Below are 19,305 nucleotides of genomic sequence, written 5' to 3'. Positions count from 1 at the left end.
AATAAGTTCAATCAATGTTTCATCGAGTTGGCGTTCTAAGTAAAGCTACAGGATCATCATTGATGGCTTAAGTTAACACAACATTTTTGCTGTTGGCTTTCAGATATTTTGTACTGAAATGGGAACTTGTTTTGCCAAAGCTGTGGGCAGAAAGATCTGGCAATGAAGATGCCAACAAACAAGTAACTGTATGCTGAACAGTGATAGGACAAAGCATAGAGAAAGCATTAAATCTTGTCATTTCGAGCCAAAAAATCTGGGTTTGTTGCCAACAATGAAATGTTGAGGCACAGATTGCAATGTACAGACTCAAAGGAGAATGCGGCGTGTTCAGCTTGTGTCAAGAAAGACCTTGCACAAGTGACATGCTAACAAATCCAACAATCTATATATTGTGTATTTTGAACGGCGGCCAAATCGCCATGAATAATAACAGACTAAGGCAGGCTAGGCTGACTCCCAGATGCAGAATCTTGATGAAAATTATTCGAACTCTGCTTCCTCCAAGTATTTGACAAGTATTTTACTCTGAGGAGGCATTGGCAAATATTCACTTTCTAAAACTTGACATTTGTTTATAAAGGTTTATTACTGCTGCAACTTGAATATATCTTTCCTAACAAAAATATAAATATTCATGTCAGAATGCTAAATGTATTGTTCTCTCCTGGGGCATGACACTTTGCTGCCTTACTTTGCTTTGCTTTCGGCGCGGTGTGTGAGTGAATAGTTAATGGTGGTCCGAGGGGTCTGTTGGTGCAGATGTGCGCAGGCAAGATTCTGTGCAAAGCGCAATACAAACGCGTTTTTTTGTTGTTGGCATTATTGGAGGAATGAAAATACATTTGATCGATTATTTGAACATGTTTAGAAAGTATAATTTTACTGTCTGAACAAACACTGCTCAGAACACAGCACCAATCACAGCATTTAATTGAGCGCTGTCTGTTCCCTGCTGTTGCATAAAGCTTGCAAGTACTCCTTTTCATAGAGACTTCCAGCAAACAGTCAATCCCTTCTGGTAACTCTTTGACTGAAATGAGATTTTTCTATTCACGACAATCAAACAAAGCAAGCCTGTTTAACCCAGTGCCTCTGACTCCTGCCTGGGGAAGCTGCAGGAGCATCCATCTCTATCCCAGTCTGCTGTGGCTGCGCTAATCGAATGTGTTCACACTGCGGCAGGTCTGAGAGCCAGACCTGTTCTCCGGGCACAACCAGGAGGGCCGTCTATTTACTGTCTTTGCACTACTCGCGGCACACAGCAGCACATCTCCCTGTCAGACTGGAGCCGATATCAACCGCCGCCTATTACTGTCCCCTTTTTCACCGTCTCCTCATTTAAGGACAATTGATCCAGAGGAGAGATGGTATTAGTGTGGCGCCTTTTAGCTTCAACTTTATGTAATCCGACTGGAGAGCATCGATTTCAAAACAATGGCAGACTGAGTTACAAGCATAGCAAGAATTTATCATCATTAGTCGTGTTGCTTCAATTAATAATAGCACCACTGCTGAAACCGAAACATACTACTTCAACATGATCCATTTTGCTCAGAAAATAGAATAATCTGCAGGCTTTTGCTTCATCACTAGTGTTTTTATTGGTGTTTTTATACCTCAAAAACAGGCATCCAAACACTCCAAATGCTTTATTTTGATAACCCATTGCAAAAGATAGCATTGTCCGTGTCTATTTGAGCGTTGGGGGCACGGTCAGTATTTCAGTTTAGTTGCTGTTGTGACATTGCAGTAACATTGTGATCTGGATTGTTCTGTGATGAGGCTGCAGAATACAATTCAACTCTACAATTCAATCAAAATGTACCATATTCACAATGTGAACAGTGAACATAAATGAAATAAATAAATAAACAAATAAATAACTACAATACAAAAATATGTAATGTTTTGACAGTGTAAAAGCATTTCAAAATACTTTAGTCACATGGCAATGCTCATCCAGGTAGAATCATAATAAAGAGTCCGGTGAATCAATACAGCTGGATATTTCTAGTCATATGCTTATTAGAATTTTCAGCTTTTGGTGCAGGGCTGTTATATTTATCGTATTTATTCATCCTTTTTTCTTTCTTTTTTTTTGGAAAGACTACACTTCAGCAGTTATGAGTTATGAATATCACTCGTCACACGGAAATGAAGAACTGCGTGTTTTTATCTTGCAAATTTAGCAGCCGTCTTAAGAAAAAGAAAACCATTTTCAATGGTCCCCTGCAACATTGTCACAGGGCTTCAGAGTGAGAGTCAGGCCTCATAAAACCTTGCACCGTGGGGTATTTGGGATGGTCTTTTATAGAACATTAATTCAGCCGCTCTTCAGTTAGTGCTGCTTTACAATGTGTGAGAGCTGTTCCACTCACTCCCCATTAAGCATACTTTATTCACTATTGTTCTGAATATAATGCTGGACATACCACGCTGCCAGCACCTCAGGATCCCATACATAGAGCAATATAATTACACTTAAATCCCTTTGTGAATAAGCTATTAATACATATCCTGAGTTCCAGCATTAGGGACATGTGTCACGCCTCCGCATATTGTTACGGCGAGAAAGCTCACCCGCTGAACACACTGGGCGATACGTGGCTAGGTTCAGCTGAAGACAGCACTTCCAGAAGTGGGTGGATAATAACAGAGAAGAAGTTTGTATATGCAATACAGATAATGAGTGAGTTTAATGCAATTCTATATAGCTTATGTTTGTGAAGGACAACAATGATTACATTTCTTCAAATCTATTGTTATTGTATTTGTTATTATCAAACAAGTAGGGCTAGGTAATATGGCAAAAGTAATCACTATTTTTTTTCCTAATTGGTCCATCTTCATTTTCAATTCAATTTGTTCTTACTGTAAATGTGTAGGTTTTACAAATAGAATTGGGTTGGAAAACCTAAAAAACATGACACTATTTGTCAATATTATCAGGTTCCATCTCTGTGGCTTGTGTGCATTTGTCTACCCATGAGTAAATAACACGGCTGGATTATGTTAACATGAATGGTCAAACGCTCATAAACCAATGCAATACTCTTGATGAAAAGGGCACTTATGTTGTGATGGAACCCAGAATATTACTGTTTTGGACACATCCAACAACTGGCCCATTTTACTAATGATCAATCCCAGCAGCACAAAACAGTACAGGAAGTGTACACATGGACGCAGCTGAAGTGTGCTCTCAGCTCATTGACAAGCCTGAGCATCATTATTGTGCAAACACAGCAGATGGTCATCGGCGTATCCAGAAAGTTCCATTATGAAACTCCCTCTCCGCTTCTGTAAACTACAATGTCTGTTTTAGAGTGGATTTAACCTGTACTGTATGAGTGGCAGAGTAGAACTTAGACGTGTTAGCTCTTGTTTTATTCTCATTACGAGTGGAGCATGACCCAATAACAATGGGCTTTGATGGACATGAACTTTACATTAGATTAAATGTGCAATAATCAAGTATAAATAAGCAATGGAATGGCGATTAGTTGCTGACAAAGCTTCTTGAGGTGAGAGCCAAAACAAAAATTAAAATTATGAAGAAAAACAAAAGCTATAATCACTACCTACCTCCTTTAAATAAGCAACAGTCTAGTCAGCAGCTGAATTTCAACGCCACTGCTCGTGCTTTCAGCTGTCATGCTCTGCTGAGATTTTGTAACTAACGAGAGCTTTGAAGTCTGAGTGGGATTTGACTGATGTGTGATAGACAGCTCCTCTGTGTGCAGCCAGAATCAGGATGTCAGCAAGCAACCACTTTTAAAACTGCGCTCTTGTGACAACACATGGTGCTTCAGCACATCCAAATTTGTGAGCAAGAAAGCTAATGATGTCTTTTCCAATATATATATATATATATAGAGGCCATAAGCGCCACCGCAGGTGTCGTAGCATGTTGCGTTTTTTTGACTCATTAATTGTCCGGGAGAGTAAATACTTTCACTCAAACCTGGCTGTAAATACTGCTAAAGTGGTGCTAGTCTGCAGTTACCTTTTCCTGTTAGCCTGTTAGCTTCTTCTTTGTGATTCTATTAGTGTGTATTGCGCCACCGGGCCGGTGCATGGAAGGTTGCAAGAGTGGAATTCTGGCCAGGGACACCAGGGGGAGATGAAAGACCCCCAATCATCCCCTTAACACTTGTATTACCCCCAGAGGGACTGCAAAAAGGATTAATTAAGGTAAACAAGTTGCTTAGTTCTTCTGTAAGTGCTGTCAATCAATGATATATAAAAAAAAAAAGTCTGATTATTCTTTTGAAATTTGATTAATCACTACTTAGCCCCTTAATGCGTGTGTTGCTAATTCACGACATACCACTTCCTGCATGACTCTGTCGCTTTAAAAAAAACTTTTTGAATAAAAGTGCCCCATCATTTAAAAAGGCTGGAGACCCCTAGCTTACAATATGTAGTTCATAATGTAGTTAATGTAATGTGTGTGCTCAGATCCAGGAGTGTGTCTGGTCACAACATATATGAAGCAATTAATTCATGATTAATGCACTAATTATTATTTTTTGATTAATCATGAGTTAAAGCTTTAACTTTGAAAGCCCTAAGTATTAATTCCTAATTACGTCCTACATTTTACTGAGCAGTGCTGTATAAATTAATCACTGTAAATCACTGTAAACTTATTCAAATGTGTCAATCAATTCAAATCAAAGTTAATTTAGTCGAAGCGTCGAGTGTTACTCACTGTATGCGCAGCCGTACACCTCCACTCTGAGGCCCATCCAGCCACTGGGGTTCCAGTTGAAAGGAACGAAGCGTAGAAATCGAGTTTTTATGGAGTTGGTCAGCTTGTTCACCACCACTGCCTCTGAATTCACGTTCCCGGAAAATCTCTGCAGGAGAGACAGAAAGACACACGGTAATGATACAGTTAAACTAATGTGAGCTAATGCAACGTGGCCAAGGCTGCAGCCAGACACCACCAATCATCAGATATCTACAAAATTCACGTTCATATTTTCTCCTGAGAGCGAGGGAGTGAGCGTTATTCGGCCAAATGCTTGAAACATAAGAAGATAGAATACACTAAATCCTTGAAAAGCACATGAGAAGCCATAATGTGCTGACAGGGCAAACCCAAGGGCACTATCTTTCCCCTATTTCTTACCATACTATTGGTTTAACGTGATAAGAATCGGTGTGTGTGGTGGAAATATGAGCAGGTAGCAGGCAGACAGAGGAGATATACAGTACGAAGTGGACAAATAAAGCTGCAGTCTATTCTCACAGTAAAAAATAAGTACATTTGTGAGCCGTGTATCCACCTACAACAAGGAGAAAAGAGCCTCATTTCAGCCACAATTTGAGGTTAGAGCAAATATGGGTCTTAAGGGGAGTGCATCCATGGAAGGAAGAGACATTCAATCTCCAACACAGTCACTATTCACAATACAGATATACACAGGCGCATTGGTGTAACAAATTGACTGTCTGTCTTACTGCAATTGGTGTTCATAATGCTGATGAACCACCAGCAAATAATTGTCAGTTGGCAATAATTCAGTTCTTTGTGAAAGAAGAATTAACACTTCAGAGAAATTACTGCTGAACTAATAAGAATCATGCAAATCTGTTGCTCGAAATCTTGAATATTTTGTTCATAATAAAAGAAAATCAGCGTGAACAAAGACAGGATGACTATAATATCATCAGGAGGATAGTGACCTATCTCCCCAGATCAGCTTCCAAAACTACACAGGCCTATGATGATATGAAAACGATGCTAATATTAGTGAGAGCACTCAACATTTTGAAGGGACATTGGCTGGTGTGTTATTTACTACTAAAGCCAGAGGTTTGCATCTATTGTCCAAGCCATTGTACAAGCATCATGCAAAAAAAAAAAGCTCTGAGCTAAAACCGCAAAATGGTGATGTGGCATTTCTGTCGTTCTCTCCCCAACAACAGGAAAACTCATGTTCTAAGCCACTGCGTGACTGATGAGCACACTCTTAATAATGGATTCCTGGCAGGTGACCGCAGCACAAGGAGTTGCAAGGAGCATCACTGACAGCGACGCTTCAAACCTCGACGCATATAAAACAAAGACAGACATAAGGCCCATAACTCCAGCAGTTCCCCATAAGCAACGGAAACGCATTTACAGTACAGCAGGGAGAGGCGGAACAAAGGCTGTCCAATGTATTTGTAACAAGGCAGCAGGGGCGTCATTAAAAAACACCGGGACAGTGCTTCTTGGTAGATAATCAAGGGAGCAGTGCGACTGTTAAAGCTATAATTGTGATTTATGCCACCACTTTCCTGTTTCCAGCATTTTAACAAGAGCTGTGTGGATGAATCTTATAACAAGTACAAGCTACAGTATAAGCTAATTTATAATTCACATCTGCCACAGAGGTGTCCCCAACCCTACTGGGATTTTCAGTTTAGGGCAAATCCGATGCACGCTGCTAAATTCAATGCCTTCAACCAAAGCATGAATAAATCCCTTATTTTTGCTTTACAAGACTAGCTGTACAATCCAGATCTTGTGCCTGGAACAAGGACAGCGCGAGCTTCAAACGCTATGGTTATCTTCCATGTAGCGCAGCTGTTGCGCTATGTGCCTGCGCCGCTTTCGGGGTTTATTACAAGCAGCACTGAGAGCGGTGCTCTGATGGCAGCCTCACATTCTTTTCCTTGTTTAGATCGTGCTGCCTTGTGTCTTCCTTAAGCGTCATAGGCTCTCACAGGTCAAACTAAAAACTTTATTAACCCCACTGTTAGCTGAACAATGTTCGTGTCCCGAGAGAAAGAGATGTCGCCTACAGTCGGTCCCGCTGTGATGTGGGTCAGCACCTCCTCGGCCGTAATTGCGTTAACGCGACCAAAACAAAAGCACATGTTCACCCCCCACTCCCCCACAACCCCTCTACCTCGCCCCTTCCCAGCCAAGGAAGTCTGGTTGGAGGAAAAGGCTGTTGTACATAACATCACCATTGCCCATGGGTGCTTCTCCGTCCCGTGTACTTCCCACTTAAAAGCGCTAAGTTTGGAGTGGCATAATCTTAAAGTGCGCACCTACTAAGCGCAAAATGTTACACTATAGTCTGCGTTTAGAAATACAAGATCGGGCCAAACGTGTCTCATTTTTGTAACCACATTATAGTCTGTGGTTAAAAATGGTTGTCCTGAAAACAAAAGGCACAGTCAACATGAATATTTGATTTGGTTCTGCCGTAGCTGTATTATGTAATAGTGGAGCTGCAAACATGTATCACTGCAGTGTTGTGTTCCTCTATGATTTCATAATGTTACCCCAATTACAAAACAATTATTTGGGGCTATGTGTTTTGCAATTCTAATTGTATCTAATCCTGTTGTTCATCTGAAAGCCACAAAAAGCCAATGACCCGGGACAGCTTACTTTATCCCACGGATGTTCATAACTAGCAAGCATTTTCTTGGTTTTAATGTTGGCTTGGAGCAGACGCGCATCATTTAGCACAGTGGTTCTCAATTGCTCTGGCCTTTGGGTCCCACCTACAGCCTTTCATGACAAGCTGTGACCTAAAAAAGTATATTAATTTTGACTTATAATAAAAACATTACTCAGATTGACCTCATTGTAGTATTTAAAGCTACACAGCGTAACATTTCACCCAATAAACAGAATAAAACACAAGTATTTATTTGAGAGAATATGTTTTTTATAGAAGAAAATAAAATAATAAGCAAGCATGCGTCTTTGTTGTGAGCAGCAGATCTCTCCTAAGTCCTGACTTTACTGAGAGCGGGATGTCTCCAGTTTGTCTCCATGGAGATGCTGACTAAAGACAGCCGAATCCTTTCTTTGATTACCCATTGCAAAAATACAATTTTTTATGTCGAGCAAGTCATTAACATGTGGATCAGAAAACGTCACTGCATTAAATGGTCTAATCAAGTCTTTGTGGCTTAACTTCAGCATCATTGAAGTATAACTTGCTCAAAATGAAGTCAGATCTTCTTTACCGTAATGTGCTACTGTGTGTGCTACTTTGTATGTGCAGAGCGAATGTTCCACATATCAACATTAAACATTTACCACTTCACCTGCAGCTGCATTCTCCTCTGTATGTTGTTTTTCTGAAGCCTAATCCCAATGTGCGTCTGGAACATGATCAATTAGGACTATTACAGTGTTCAAAAGTTTGAACTCTGTGCTTTCTATAATAGGTTTTGGAGTTGAGTCACTGACTTTAATTCTGCTTGTTTTTTTGTTATGTTTTTTTGACTGCTTTGGAAGAAAAAAAAACTAGCAGCTGAACATCTTGTGTGTTCCAGACGAGAGACGCGGCTCTAAATAAAGACCTGAGGGTGCTGAGGATTTTCCATTATGTATCCTGCAGCGGGCCGAGGTCTTGGTCCCTTATCCACGCAAGCAGGCCTAACCCCATCGTGACTTCATTATGTGTCTGCTGTCGCTTTGCAGGCTGCTTCCCCTCCTCATTCATTAGGACTCTTTACTCTTCCTCTGCGGTGATGAGCTCCCCTGTGTCACTTTTCCTTTCTGTTGCATGCGGCGAACAAGCCACAGAGGTTTATTCTAATCTATCCGCTGGAGAATAAATCCAGCTCCGAGCGATACAGAGGCAGCACTTTGTTCCAGAAGGTCAGAGTAACAGCCTAAAGGTACAAATAATGAAGCTATGGCTGAGGGAGCAGCGCTGTGAAGAGTGGACCATGGAGCAGGGGGCGATGACCGGGCGCTACTCAACAGAGCACACAGAAAGAGACAGAAAGAGAAGCTTTTGTCAGCATGGACAGTATCGGCTAGTTAGTTCATGTTCACACAAAGCAACACAATGTTGGACAGTGTTGTTATTTTTAATATGGGGAGTATAGAAAAATGTAAAGAGAGACCTGATGAAATGATGATGTTTTTTTCCAGTATAAATCAGACTTTTCACACAGAGTACATGAATAATTTTCAAGTCCGGATATGGAGCACAACCATACCTGGTGGGCAGCCATACCACAGATACAGAAATGCTATTATAAACAAGACTTTTGGTGTTGTAACTTCATTGTAACATGCTAAATAGAGCATGAGCAGTATTTGACATAAAAGTATGTTAATGTTATTCATTTTGCTTCTAAATAAACAGTTCACAGCAGGCCAAAAATGGCTGCCGATAAATTGTTTTGACAGTTTTTCACAGTTAGCATAATGATCAAAGCTTGAATTAACACAATCCTGTGAGGAAATTCGGTATTTTCATTTTATACATAAAACTGGGTCTTACTGCCATTAATAGTTTTATTTGGGGAATGGATGGTCAGGAATTCCTCTGAATGAGGAAAAGACAACAACAACAAAAATCAACAAAAGACTGTTAAATAGTCTTTACCATTTTGGAAACAGCTGGGAAAAATGTTGCTGTAATTTGGGATTGACTGTATGCATTTCTTTCTTTTTTTTTACATTTAACACTGGATTGTTATGTCATCCAGAGCTTCCAGCCCTACATTAGGATCATATTTCCAGTTGCCTGACTTCTTTTCGATGCCATTTCCTTATTCCTTGGTTTTATATTAAAAGTCTGGGTGCTACTTTGAATAAGGTTTTTAATCCAGTCAAGACTATAGGTGGTTTATTAGTGGGTGAAACTTCAAGGCTTTGTTTGATCTGTGAATAAAGCCAGCACAGCGAGTCAGACAGCGTGTGGGAGCTTTTTATTTCTATGTTTTCATGAGCGTAGCCTCTCTCTTTCTAATAAAAAGACACATGAGCAAAGGGTTCCTGTATTGACTTATTCCAGAATATAATTTTTTATCTTATCCACATGTCCGCACAAAACTGCCTTCCGCAATAAAAAAAAATCGATAATAACAATCATCATCATAATGATAATAACTTTTCTGTACAGTCAAAGGCTTCACATAATTCTTGCATAATTAATTTCCTCCATTCCCCGTGGTGGGAAGCTAATATCGTAGCCATCGCTGCCCTAGGTTAGAAGCAAGGCTGCCAATCTGCGCCATTGACAAATGATCTGATATCATCCAAATCAGAGTGATTTACCACATGTCTGATTCTGACTATGTTCAAATGTTTCTTCAGGAGTTTTCTCTCCGGGTGTTAGTTTATAGCAATATTCATTAAGAATAGAAGTTTTGTTGTCGTCTCTTTGGATAAGAAGGACTTTTTGCAGATAGACTTTAGAAAAGTAGTGCATGGAGGTGAGCATCCAATCACAACACCTACAGTCTCTTTTCTCCCCTCTTTTCCAGGCTTGCAACCTACACCAATAGATCACATAACACTTTTTGAAAAGGAAAATTTGTGAACCAATATGCAAACCAACGGGTGGAATTCATAGTCATCCCTCATAATAAACCCCTCTTAAAGCCCATAGTTGCTGGGAAAACCGGGAATAAGTGGAAGCATTACTTTGTCCATTTTTAACCACTTTCGATCTTTGGTACTGTGCACAAGTCCTAATTAAATCATGGGACTAGTATCTTTCAGTCTGAAGCCATTTCATAGTTACTCATTGAGTGCCATCAGGGAGCCCAGTGGGCTTGGTGATCATTATCTGTATTTGCAGCGAGCCAATTTTGCCTCTTCGCCAATTTGGTCTGGGCACTGGCTCTGGTTGGCTCCGTGCTGCAGCGGCTGCTCTGTCATTACACCCTCTCAGCGAACACTTACCTTTGAGCTTCACTTGTAGCAAAGCCAAAAGATGGATGCGCCCCTCCCAATAAAAGCCAGTCTTAGTGAATGAGAGCCAGTTTCATTAGACGTGCTTGATATATTAGCTGCCATCCATCCAGCGCCATCTATAAATCCACATAAGGAGGAACTGCTACAATCTATAGTTGCAGCCAATAAATTGTGTGTGATTTAGAGGTAAATAAAATCCAGTCGGATCGGGTTTGAAAACGTTACCCACAGGTGGGTTTCACAAATTGTCTAGCAGGGCAGCCCACAGAAAATGTATGTGAATCTACAATAACAACATGAACTGTCACATTTAGCAAATTACAAAGACAGAACTTTACAATATCCTCGGCAAACAATGAAATATCCAATCTCCGTCTTCTTAAGTATAAAACTTATTAAACCTGTAGACCTCTACAAACATGCTTTGAAATGCATGGGGTTATTGTACTGTATAATTGTATTAGTTTAACAGCTCATATCTTCACAAAAATGTTACTGCGCTTAGAAGTGTTTAAAATATGGCACTCTGAACTGATTATTGATTTTAAAACATATATTGCATTTTGTTTGTTTTCCAACGTGATTTAAGGTTTTATATCATCAACTAGACTGGGTTGTTTGCTGCCAGGTTTGTTACTTGTCAAGTAAACCGGTAAAACGTCCTCAATGCACATGTTTGAGTCGATAGCATTTGAAAACCTATGAATTGTGTATGATTTAGAGGTAAATGAAAAACTGTCAAATCCGATTTGAAGAGGTTGTTTCCACTGGTGGGTTTTACATATTGTCTAGTTCTCTGCCTCGGTCTCCCTGGGGAGGGTAACTATGGGATATGGGTGCAATGAGGAGTCGAGGGTCCTGTCTAAGCGCAGGAAGAGTGCGTAATGCACCAGACTAACACCTGCACACTGGTGTATCCTCCCGGGGCTCCATACATGCAAGCCACTTGGAATACATGAAATGATTTTCCTCAACAGCACGACTTGTATAAGCCCTAGAGCATTGCAAAGATAACAAATAACCAGATGGGGACGGGGAGAGAGGAAAGTAGGGCTCGCAATATTATGGAAGCAGTAAATGCATCTCATAATAAAAAGCAGGTGAGTAAAAATTAAACCAACTTAATAATAACAGTGCTGTGGACGCCCAGACCGTACAGCGTGGATGAATCCTTCCCAACCCTGTCCTGAAGATCCAACAAGAACTGAACGTTAGCTCAGCCTTGGATCTATCTATAGCCCGTTTGTTGGATTACTCCTCCTCCGATGTGGTTCTCCTCAAAGTTTCTTTTTGAGGTTCTCCTTGCCGTGAAGGAGAGTCTAAGAGCAGATGACCCTCAAGGAAACAATTCATCTCAACTATCCATCTCACAACCCAGTCTAGTTGATGATTTTAGAAAATCTCTACAGCTCTCTACTGCTACACATTGCTGGATGACTGAGCGCGCGAACACAAAATGATTTCAACAACAGAACTTGAAGTGGTGTGACCACTACACTTGCGTTGTTTTCTTTATATTTTTGCACGCTGTAATGCTGTTCCATCACTGTCTCTGTGCAACTTTCATGTTTTGCCTTTTTTTTTTTGCCATTGCACTGTTACTGTCCATGTACTGTATTAAAATGTGCATTTGTAATTATATTTCCAGCCACAAAGAAACACAGGTAAGCTCTGCAAGTGTAAAAAGTCACAACAAGCCTCTTTCATGAGACCTAACACATCTAGTCTCTGGTTCCACACTTGCATCTAAAAGTCTCGTTAGTGTTTAATGCTCTGTTTCACAGCCCCGGCTTTGTGCCAACACATACTTTAATATCTGAAGAAACACCACTCAAAACACCATACACAAAGCAAACTCACCCCTACTCCGTCTTCCTGCCGGTACTGCTTCCAGCCCCGCCCCGTGTCACTGTACAGGAGGACGTAACTGCTGACCCAGTCCCAGCTGTCATAGCGGCCCTGCGTAGCGACCGCCGTCACCTCCATCTGCTCCCGAAGGTCCACCTGAAGCCACGGCTCTTGGTCCGTCACCAATGGAGACCAGCCCCCTGCCCCTGCATGAGAGGAGGTGGTTCATTTGTAAATATCAACTGTTTTATCACACAGGGTCCACCTGCTCTGGAAACCTAACACGGAACCCTCTTTACATGAGGCTACAGGGTTAACCACTCGAGTGATGTGCAGCTGCCCTGCCCACCACCACTCCACCAGTGCCATACTGATCGCTTTTTTTGATTTGCATCTCAAATCAACAAGTTCGGTCATTTGAAAGTTAAGAGAACAAAGCAATGTTATCAAGATTCTGAACGTTCTCCCCAAGTTTTTCAGTTAGCTAAACTTTTGGAGCCCCCATGTATAATTTCTGAAGCGTGTTTCTGTAACCTTCTTTTATATGAACTGCCAAATATATTATTGACGAATGTTCCAAACACAAGCTCGAAAACAAAACTTTGAAGTTGGATTTCAAATTCCTATTTCTGAGAAGACAGTTCAACAAAATATGGTTAAATTGCTAGTTTTAAAAATTTAAGGCAAGAACGTTACATGTGATCTTGCTACTTTTTTCATGAGGCGATAAATTGGCTAACCATGCATGCAGTTGGACAGTATAGGCCAGTTATGTATCCAAAGTGAACTCCAAGGCCACTGGCAGCCATCCAACACATTGATGGAGCCAGAGGCAGGTAGTGTTCCCTGATTCACATAATGTATAAAATATGTTATTCATGTCAATTATTCATATTCTACAGGGGGCGGTGTATTGTAGGATATGTGTATGTGTGTTTTGAGGCATGTGAAAGAGCAGAGGAAGCTCACTCACTGACCTTAGTGCTTTAAATCCCCATGAAATGAGATAAACCTTGCATTACAAATGACCTCATGAAACTCTGAATAGAAGGTTGCACATTTTAGTACTCACCATCTCTTCGGTTCAGTTTGGCATTGTGTGCGGCGTAACTGTTGGAGGAATGGGAGGAGCTCTGGAATGAGGAGTGGGGTAACGTGGACACCAGAGGGCCATTGCAATTATCTGTGGGTGAAAAAAAGGGAGAACAAAGTGTTTATTTTTAATGCGAGGCGGAAGTTTTGCAGTCAGTCATTTCCTTAATTATTAGAAAGTTTGCAAATTGAGAAGTGTAATTCTTCTGTGGCAACAAGCCTCATCAAGTGTTGACAACAGCAATAAAAGTATTACTAAATGTAATCGCATCCCAACCTTCACTATAGTAAGTCACACATATCGGCATAGATTTTTTTTTCTGATCGACACGACTGAGCTCCAATCCATGGCGGAAACAGCACCTAGTTTGAACTTGGAGAAATAGAACGAAAAGTCTGATTTTGTCTTTGTTGTGAAAGCTATATGTATTTATTTCACTTCAAAAACATCTATAGACCGTAATCACATAGCCCTAAATAAAGTATGTAAAAGAAATATGCCAGTTTAAGTGTATAGTGTATATCTTAAAATTGCATGATCTTGATGATGTTTACACAGCAGTGGTGATGTACAAAGCTCACAATGTCATGCTCCCTCAGTGTTTACAGGAGACGTTTCAAACTAGAGAATCTATGTACAACCTTAGAGGAACTGATCTGCTACAAAAACCTATGGCGCACAGTAATACTAAGAGTAGGTGTTTATCAGTTAAAGGCGTTGATCTATGGAACGGTTTATCTATTCAACTTAAGGGCTCCAAAACTATTAAAGCATTTAAGAAAATGTATAAGTTAAACATGATAGAGAAGTATAGAACACTTGAATGAAGACCATTAGAAAAGAAGTCGATCGCGGATACATAGCATAATTTCTGATTGTTGAAGTTTAAGTTTTGTGTTTAAGTGTTACCATCGTTGGTATTAGAGAAAGTGTATAGTGTGTCATCTTTGGACACAGAGTCACAGTTGTAAAAGGGGTTAGGCAGAATAAGTCTCGGCTTCAGCCTAAACCCCTTTCGGTCAGGCATCATTTAGATTAAATTCTTAATGTATGTGGTTTCTTATTGTATAATGTCTAAGATCTTTGGAAAACATGTGACATGTGATTTAACTGTTCATAATGACTGAAGAAAATAAATTAACTAACTAAAAAAAACTATAGCTCAAGAGAACAATGAGCGGGAATCTCTCATCTGGCTTTTGGGCTGAAAAATGTACCGGCAATTATCCAATTTGCACACAATGCACATATTTCACACAGCATCCCAAATGTGGCTGCGCAAATTTGAATACACTTCCTTCTACCACTTGTGAGCCGGTCTAAATTTAGACGTTCTCTTATGACAGAAATATGAAAATGCACCCTTTACGCAGCCCAAAATGCACCTTTACCTGTCAGCGGTGGGGTTGTTAAAGCTACAACTGGGTGAAAATAACAGGGGCGCCTCACTTATCCACTTCTGAGATGCTTCAAACAGTCTATTAACCCATGCAGTGACCCATGAAAACGGCACAGGGCTGTATGCGCAGGTCCCCCTCCCTGCTCGCTCTTTTCTGTCCGGGATTACAGCACTTCCAACAGGCGAATGGGGCAGATTAGCAGCCCGCTGATCTGAACCTGTCCACCTGAAGTGATAGAGAAGACACTTGCACTACGGTAGCCTCTGCGCGCACGGGTAGAGCGCTGTATTAAGGCTGGTATCGGGGAAGGTAATGAAAACTGGCACTGGAGTGATTGCAATTATCCCTGCGCTCTCTCCATCACAGTCAGTTTTGGTGAGAGGCAGTTTCTGCTGTTGGAGCTCTCTTAAACTTCAGAGCACACCTGTATGTACTTGACAAGACTGACAACAGTGAGTTTTTTTTCTTTCTTTTTTTTTTTTTCTCCTGCTCCAGGGCTGAATTTTGCCTGACCTGATTTGCCTCCCTTCAGATGAGTTGCCAAGCAGTTTTTCCTAATCCCGATTTCAAGTGTGACTAAAGTGGATCAAGCTGCTTGTTTCTTTGGGGTTTTTTTTTGTTCAAGGCTCAAATTACTATGTCGCTGCTAGCACTTGTTCGCCCGGGAAATCAGAACTTTTGGCAAGACGAGTGATACCGAGAAACAGGGTTGGCTATGCAACGCAGCAATCTTAATCTGTCACAATCGCTCAGCATCCTGACCCTAGCCCTCGCTCCCTGTGTCCGTTACCAGAGGAGCGATCATCCATCATTGTGTAGGCCTGACATAACATTCCTAATCTGCTTCTGAAACAAAAAAGAAGACAACAAGTAGGCAGCGTAAGAAAATAGAAATGTAAGTTGTCAATATTAAATCATGGATAATTAGGATGCATGAGGAAGCGTGCTGCACAATACAACAAGTAATTATGGTTTTCCTGACTAAGCGATATATGTTTTGAAGTAAAGATAGTTCATAGGGAACATTTTAAACATGTAGAGGGGCAATTTGAGAGAAGCCTGAAATACGGACTGCTAAACCTATTAGAATTACATCCATTTAAGCATATGGACATGATCAATTCTTAAGGGTCATGACAGATGTTTTTTGTTGTTTACAAAGGGCATTATTGTTTCTTTTTTTGCAACCTGTACCAGTATAATGGACAAATTACTTCAAAATCCCAGCCTTACCCCTATTGGGAAGATTAATTCAGTGATATATATGCTGTATATATATATATATATATATATATATATATATATATATATATATATATATATATTTTTTTTTTAACGGCATACTTATTTCCTTGCAAATATGATCTACTCAAGCAGTTTACATCCTTCATTTCATTTTACTTTTTAAGTACCTGTCCCCATGTTCTACAGTCAGTGTTTATGAGCGTAACATCATTTATATCATATCCCCAACGATGTAAAAAATGACAATATCAAGAAGTTGTATCGCAAAAACAATGTGCGATACAATATGGCCCACCCCAATACAGTGCAACACATAAAGTACTGCAATATAATGAAATTGCAGTATGAAACGCAACCGCCTCTCATCATGACAAAAGCGTATGTAAAACTGAATGCATTCGAATTCAATGACGCTAAATTATACAGTTTGTCTCAAACCTTTCACACAAATTACCAGCTCAGGAAAATTTTCACCTTCCAAGTCCCAGCAGGCCGAGATCAAACACCTAACTTTTCAACATTTAGCATTAGTAAAGCGTAATTGAAATGATGAATGAGTGAATGTAGCCTAAAAGTACAGATGAGCCTTTGTACCAGCAAACCCAGCCCAAGCATACCACAGTTTGAGAACCACTGCCTGAGAGAGTCGATGAGAATCTTTTTTTGTGTGTGCCAGCTCCGCATTTACGGTCTGTCCAGACTCTATGCTGTGTAGTCCGTTTAAAGAAGAAGAATGAACATATCGCATGTTATTTTTTCCAATATTGTACAGCCCATTTGGAAATGCAAAACAAAGCAGCCATATTTCACTATAGCACATGTCCATAAGTGACACAGCAGCCGTAACTCACGCAGCATGTCCAGGGCAGAAGCTCTCTCCTGGTGCACGTGCTACAGTCGCCTGTTGTTGTTTACCGCCAGACCCCCGGAGCCCTGCTGTCGAGCCCACGGCCTGCCTGTCGCTCACACAGACTTATGGATGAAGAATGATTTGGTCTGAATAAGCTGCTCCTCTGCCGGTGGGATAGAGCAGCAAATCGCCTCAAGCTGAGTCACGATCTCCATGTGTAAATGTGGGCTTCTGGGGGTGGGGGGGGGGGGAGGGGATGCAGCCGGAAGTCAAATAAACCTGAACCTGAACATATTCGAGGGGGCATAAGTTGAGCGGAGAGTGAGGTAATCTTCCACGAAATCATAAGTACCTGTAGTGAGGACTCAAGGGTGTTATTGGGTAAACATCTCAAAGTTTTCTTTTTTAAATTACTATTTTTACATAAAAGTAAAGCACTAATCCTTCTAAGTTGGGTGCAATCCACAAATATTTAGGCATGCTGATCCTGAAAGTCCTGTCTGAGCTGAGGAAAGACTGAACAGGCAGCATCAGCGGAAAAAGGCTATTTAGTTTGCGCAGTTTAAATCTCTATACTGATGAAAACAAAGCTGCATTATATTGTTAGTGATGCAAGAGATACAAACACAAAGGACATGAAACTCAAATTTGATGAGAACACTCATTTTGAAATTCTAAGTTCTTTCTCTATACGATAAACACATTTTCTTTTTCATTTCCAAATCCACACAGTGAGAAAACATTTTACAAAAGGAGATTCTTGTGCTTGTTGGCAACAGTTCAGCCACAAAACTGCACTCTGGCCCCAACATAAAGTGAATGGCTCAAACTGCTGAGTCACAGTGAGACCACACTGAGTCGTGTGCAATTCTGTACAATGTGTTTTTCATTACTGTTACTGCACTGCATCAGTGAATTAGAAAATGGATATCAGGACAGTTTTAAATGTAGTCTCTGTTATGATTCAGTTACAGTTCGCTTTTTGTTTAAGTTATTTAAATCAGGGTTTCCCAACCCTTTTGAGCAAAGGCACCTTTTTTCACTGTGACATCTGTGTGTGGCCAGGTTCAGTTTAGTTCATATATGCAGTATTATATTAGCTAATCATATTTCAATCAATCACTCAAACTTTATTTATAAAGCGCTTTTAATACCGAAAGGTATTACAAAGTGCTTTACAGATTACAACATTTAAAACAATGTGCCTGGCACAACCTGCCATATATATATTTTATATATTAGGATTATAAATAGATTAGTCAGTTAAAAGCTAACTATAAGTAGATTAGCTAATAGCTAGTTATAAATAAAAAAGTCAGTTAAAAGCTAAGCTAAAAAGGTGGGTCTTGAGCCTGCTCTTAAAAACATGAACGTTCTCTGCAGCCCTGAGCTCCTCCGGCAGGTGGTTCCAGAGGTGAGGGCCGTAATATTGGAAAGACGCCTCACCGTGAGTCTTTTTGTTGACTTTAGGAATAACTAGGAGACTCCTGCCGGAGGAGCGAAGGGGCCGTGAAGGTTCGTAAGGTAAAAGCAGTTCTGAAAGATAAGAAGGACCAAGACCATTAAGACGTTTAAAAAACTTTAAAAGAACTTTAAAATCGATCCTGAAACACACGGGGAGCTAATGCAGCGATTCTAAAACCGGTGTAATATGGTCCCGCCTCCTGGTCTTCGTCAGGACACGAGCTGCTGCATTTTGTAAAAGTTGTAGACCTGAGATACTCTTTTTGGGAAGACCAGAGAGCAGGGCATTACAGTAGTCGATACGACTGGTGATAAAAGCATGCATTAGCGTCCCCGTGTTGGCCCGAGAGAGAAGGGGGCGGACTCTGGCTATGTTCTTTAGATGGTAAAAACCTAATTTTGTGATATTCTTAATGTGTGGAATAAACGCCAGCTCAGAGTCAAAGATCACACCCAGGTTCTTCACCTGTGAGGAAGGATTAATAGACAGTGACTGTAGTTTGGGTAAAAGTCTCTCTGGGCCTCAGGGCCGATGATTAACATTTCAGTTTTATTTATTTTGTTCATTTGATAATTTAATAATGTGAGTAAGTTTTAAGAGCTAGTTTGTAGTTCAAACACTCCGCATTGTGGCTTTATGCAAATGCGCATCGTGATATAGAGCAGAGAAAGAGAAAGGGGTTTTGAGCCGACGCGAAGCTCTGACACACGTTTGATCATTTTT

The 19,305-nt window shown here is 40.5% G+C and overlaps 1 protein-coding gene across 1 annotated transcript in view; it reads right to left on the bottom strand.

Moving 5' to 3' along the window:
* Positions 1 to 19,305, bottom strand: part of LOC306967924 (contactin-associated protein-like 5) — an 87,231-nt gene that overhangs the window by 54,760 nt on the left and 13,166 nt on the right. The window contains exons 2-4 of the mRNA XM_079563126.1: positions 13,602 to 13,712; positions 12,542 to 12,735; positions 4,718 to 4,865 (exon numbers count right to left, since the gene is read on the bottom strand). Coding sequence (XP_079419252.1) covers positions 4,718 to 4,865; positions 12,542 to 12,735; positions 13,602 to 13,712 — 453 coding nt within the window. The remainder of the gene's footprint in view (positions 1 to 4,717; positions 4,866 to 12,541; positions 12,736 to 13,601; positions 13,713 to 19,305) is intronic.

This window comes from Gobius niger (genome assembly GCF_951799975.1).
Source record: "Gobius niger genome assembly, chromosome: 9".
Taxonomy (NCBI): Eukaryota; Metazoa; Chordata; class Actinopteri; order Gobiiformes; family Gobiidae; genus Gobius; species Gobius niger.
Note: the sequence above shows the minus strand (reverse complement) of the source record. Positions and strands in the feature narration are given on the sequence as shown.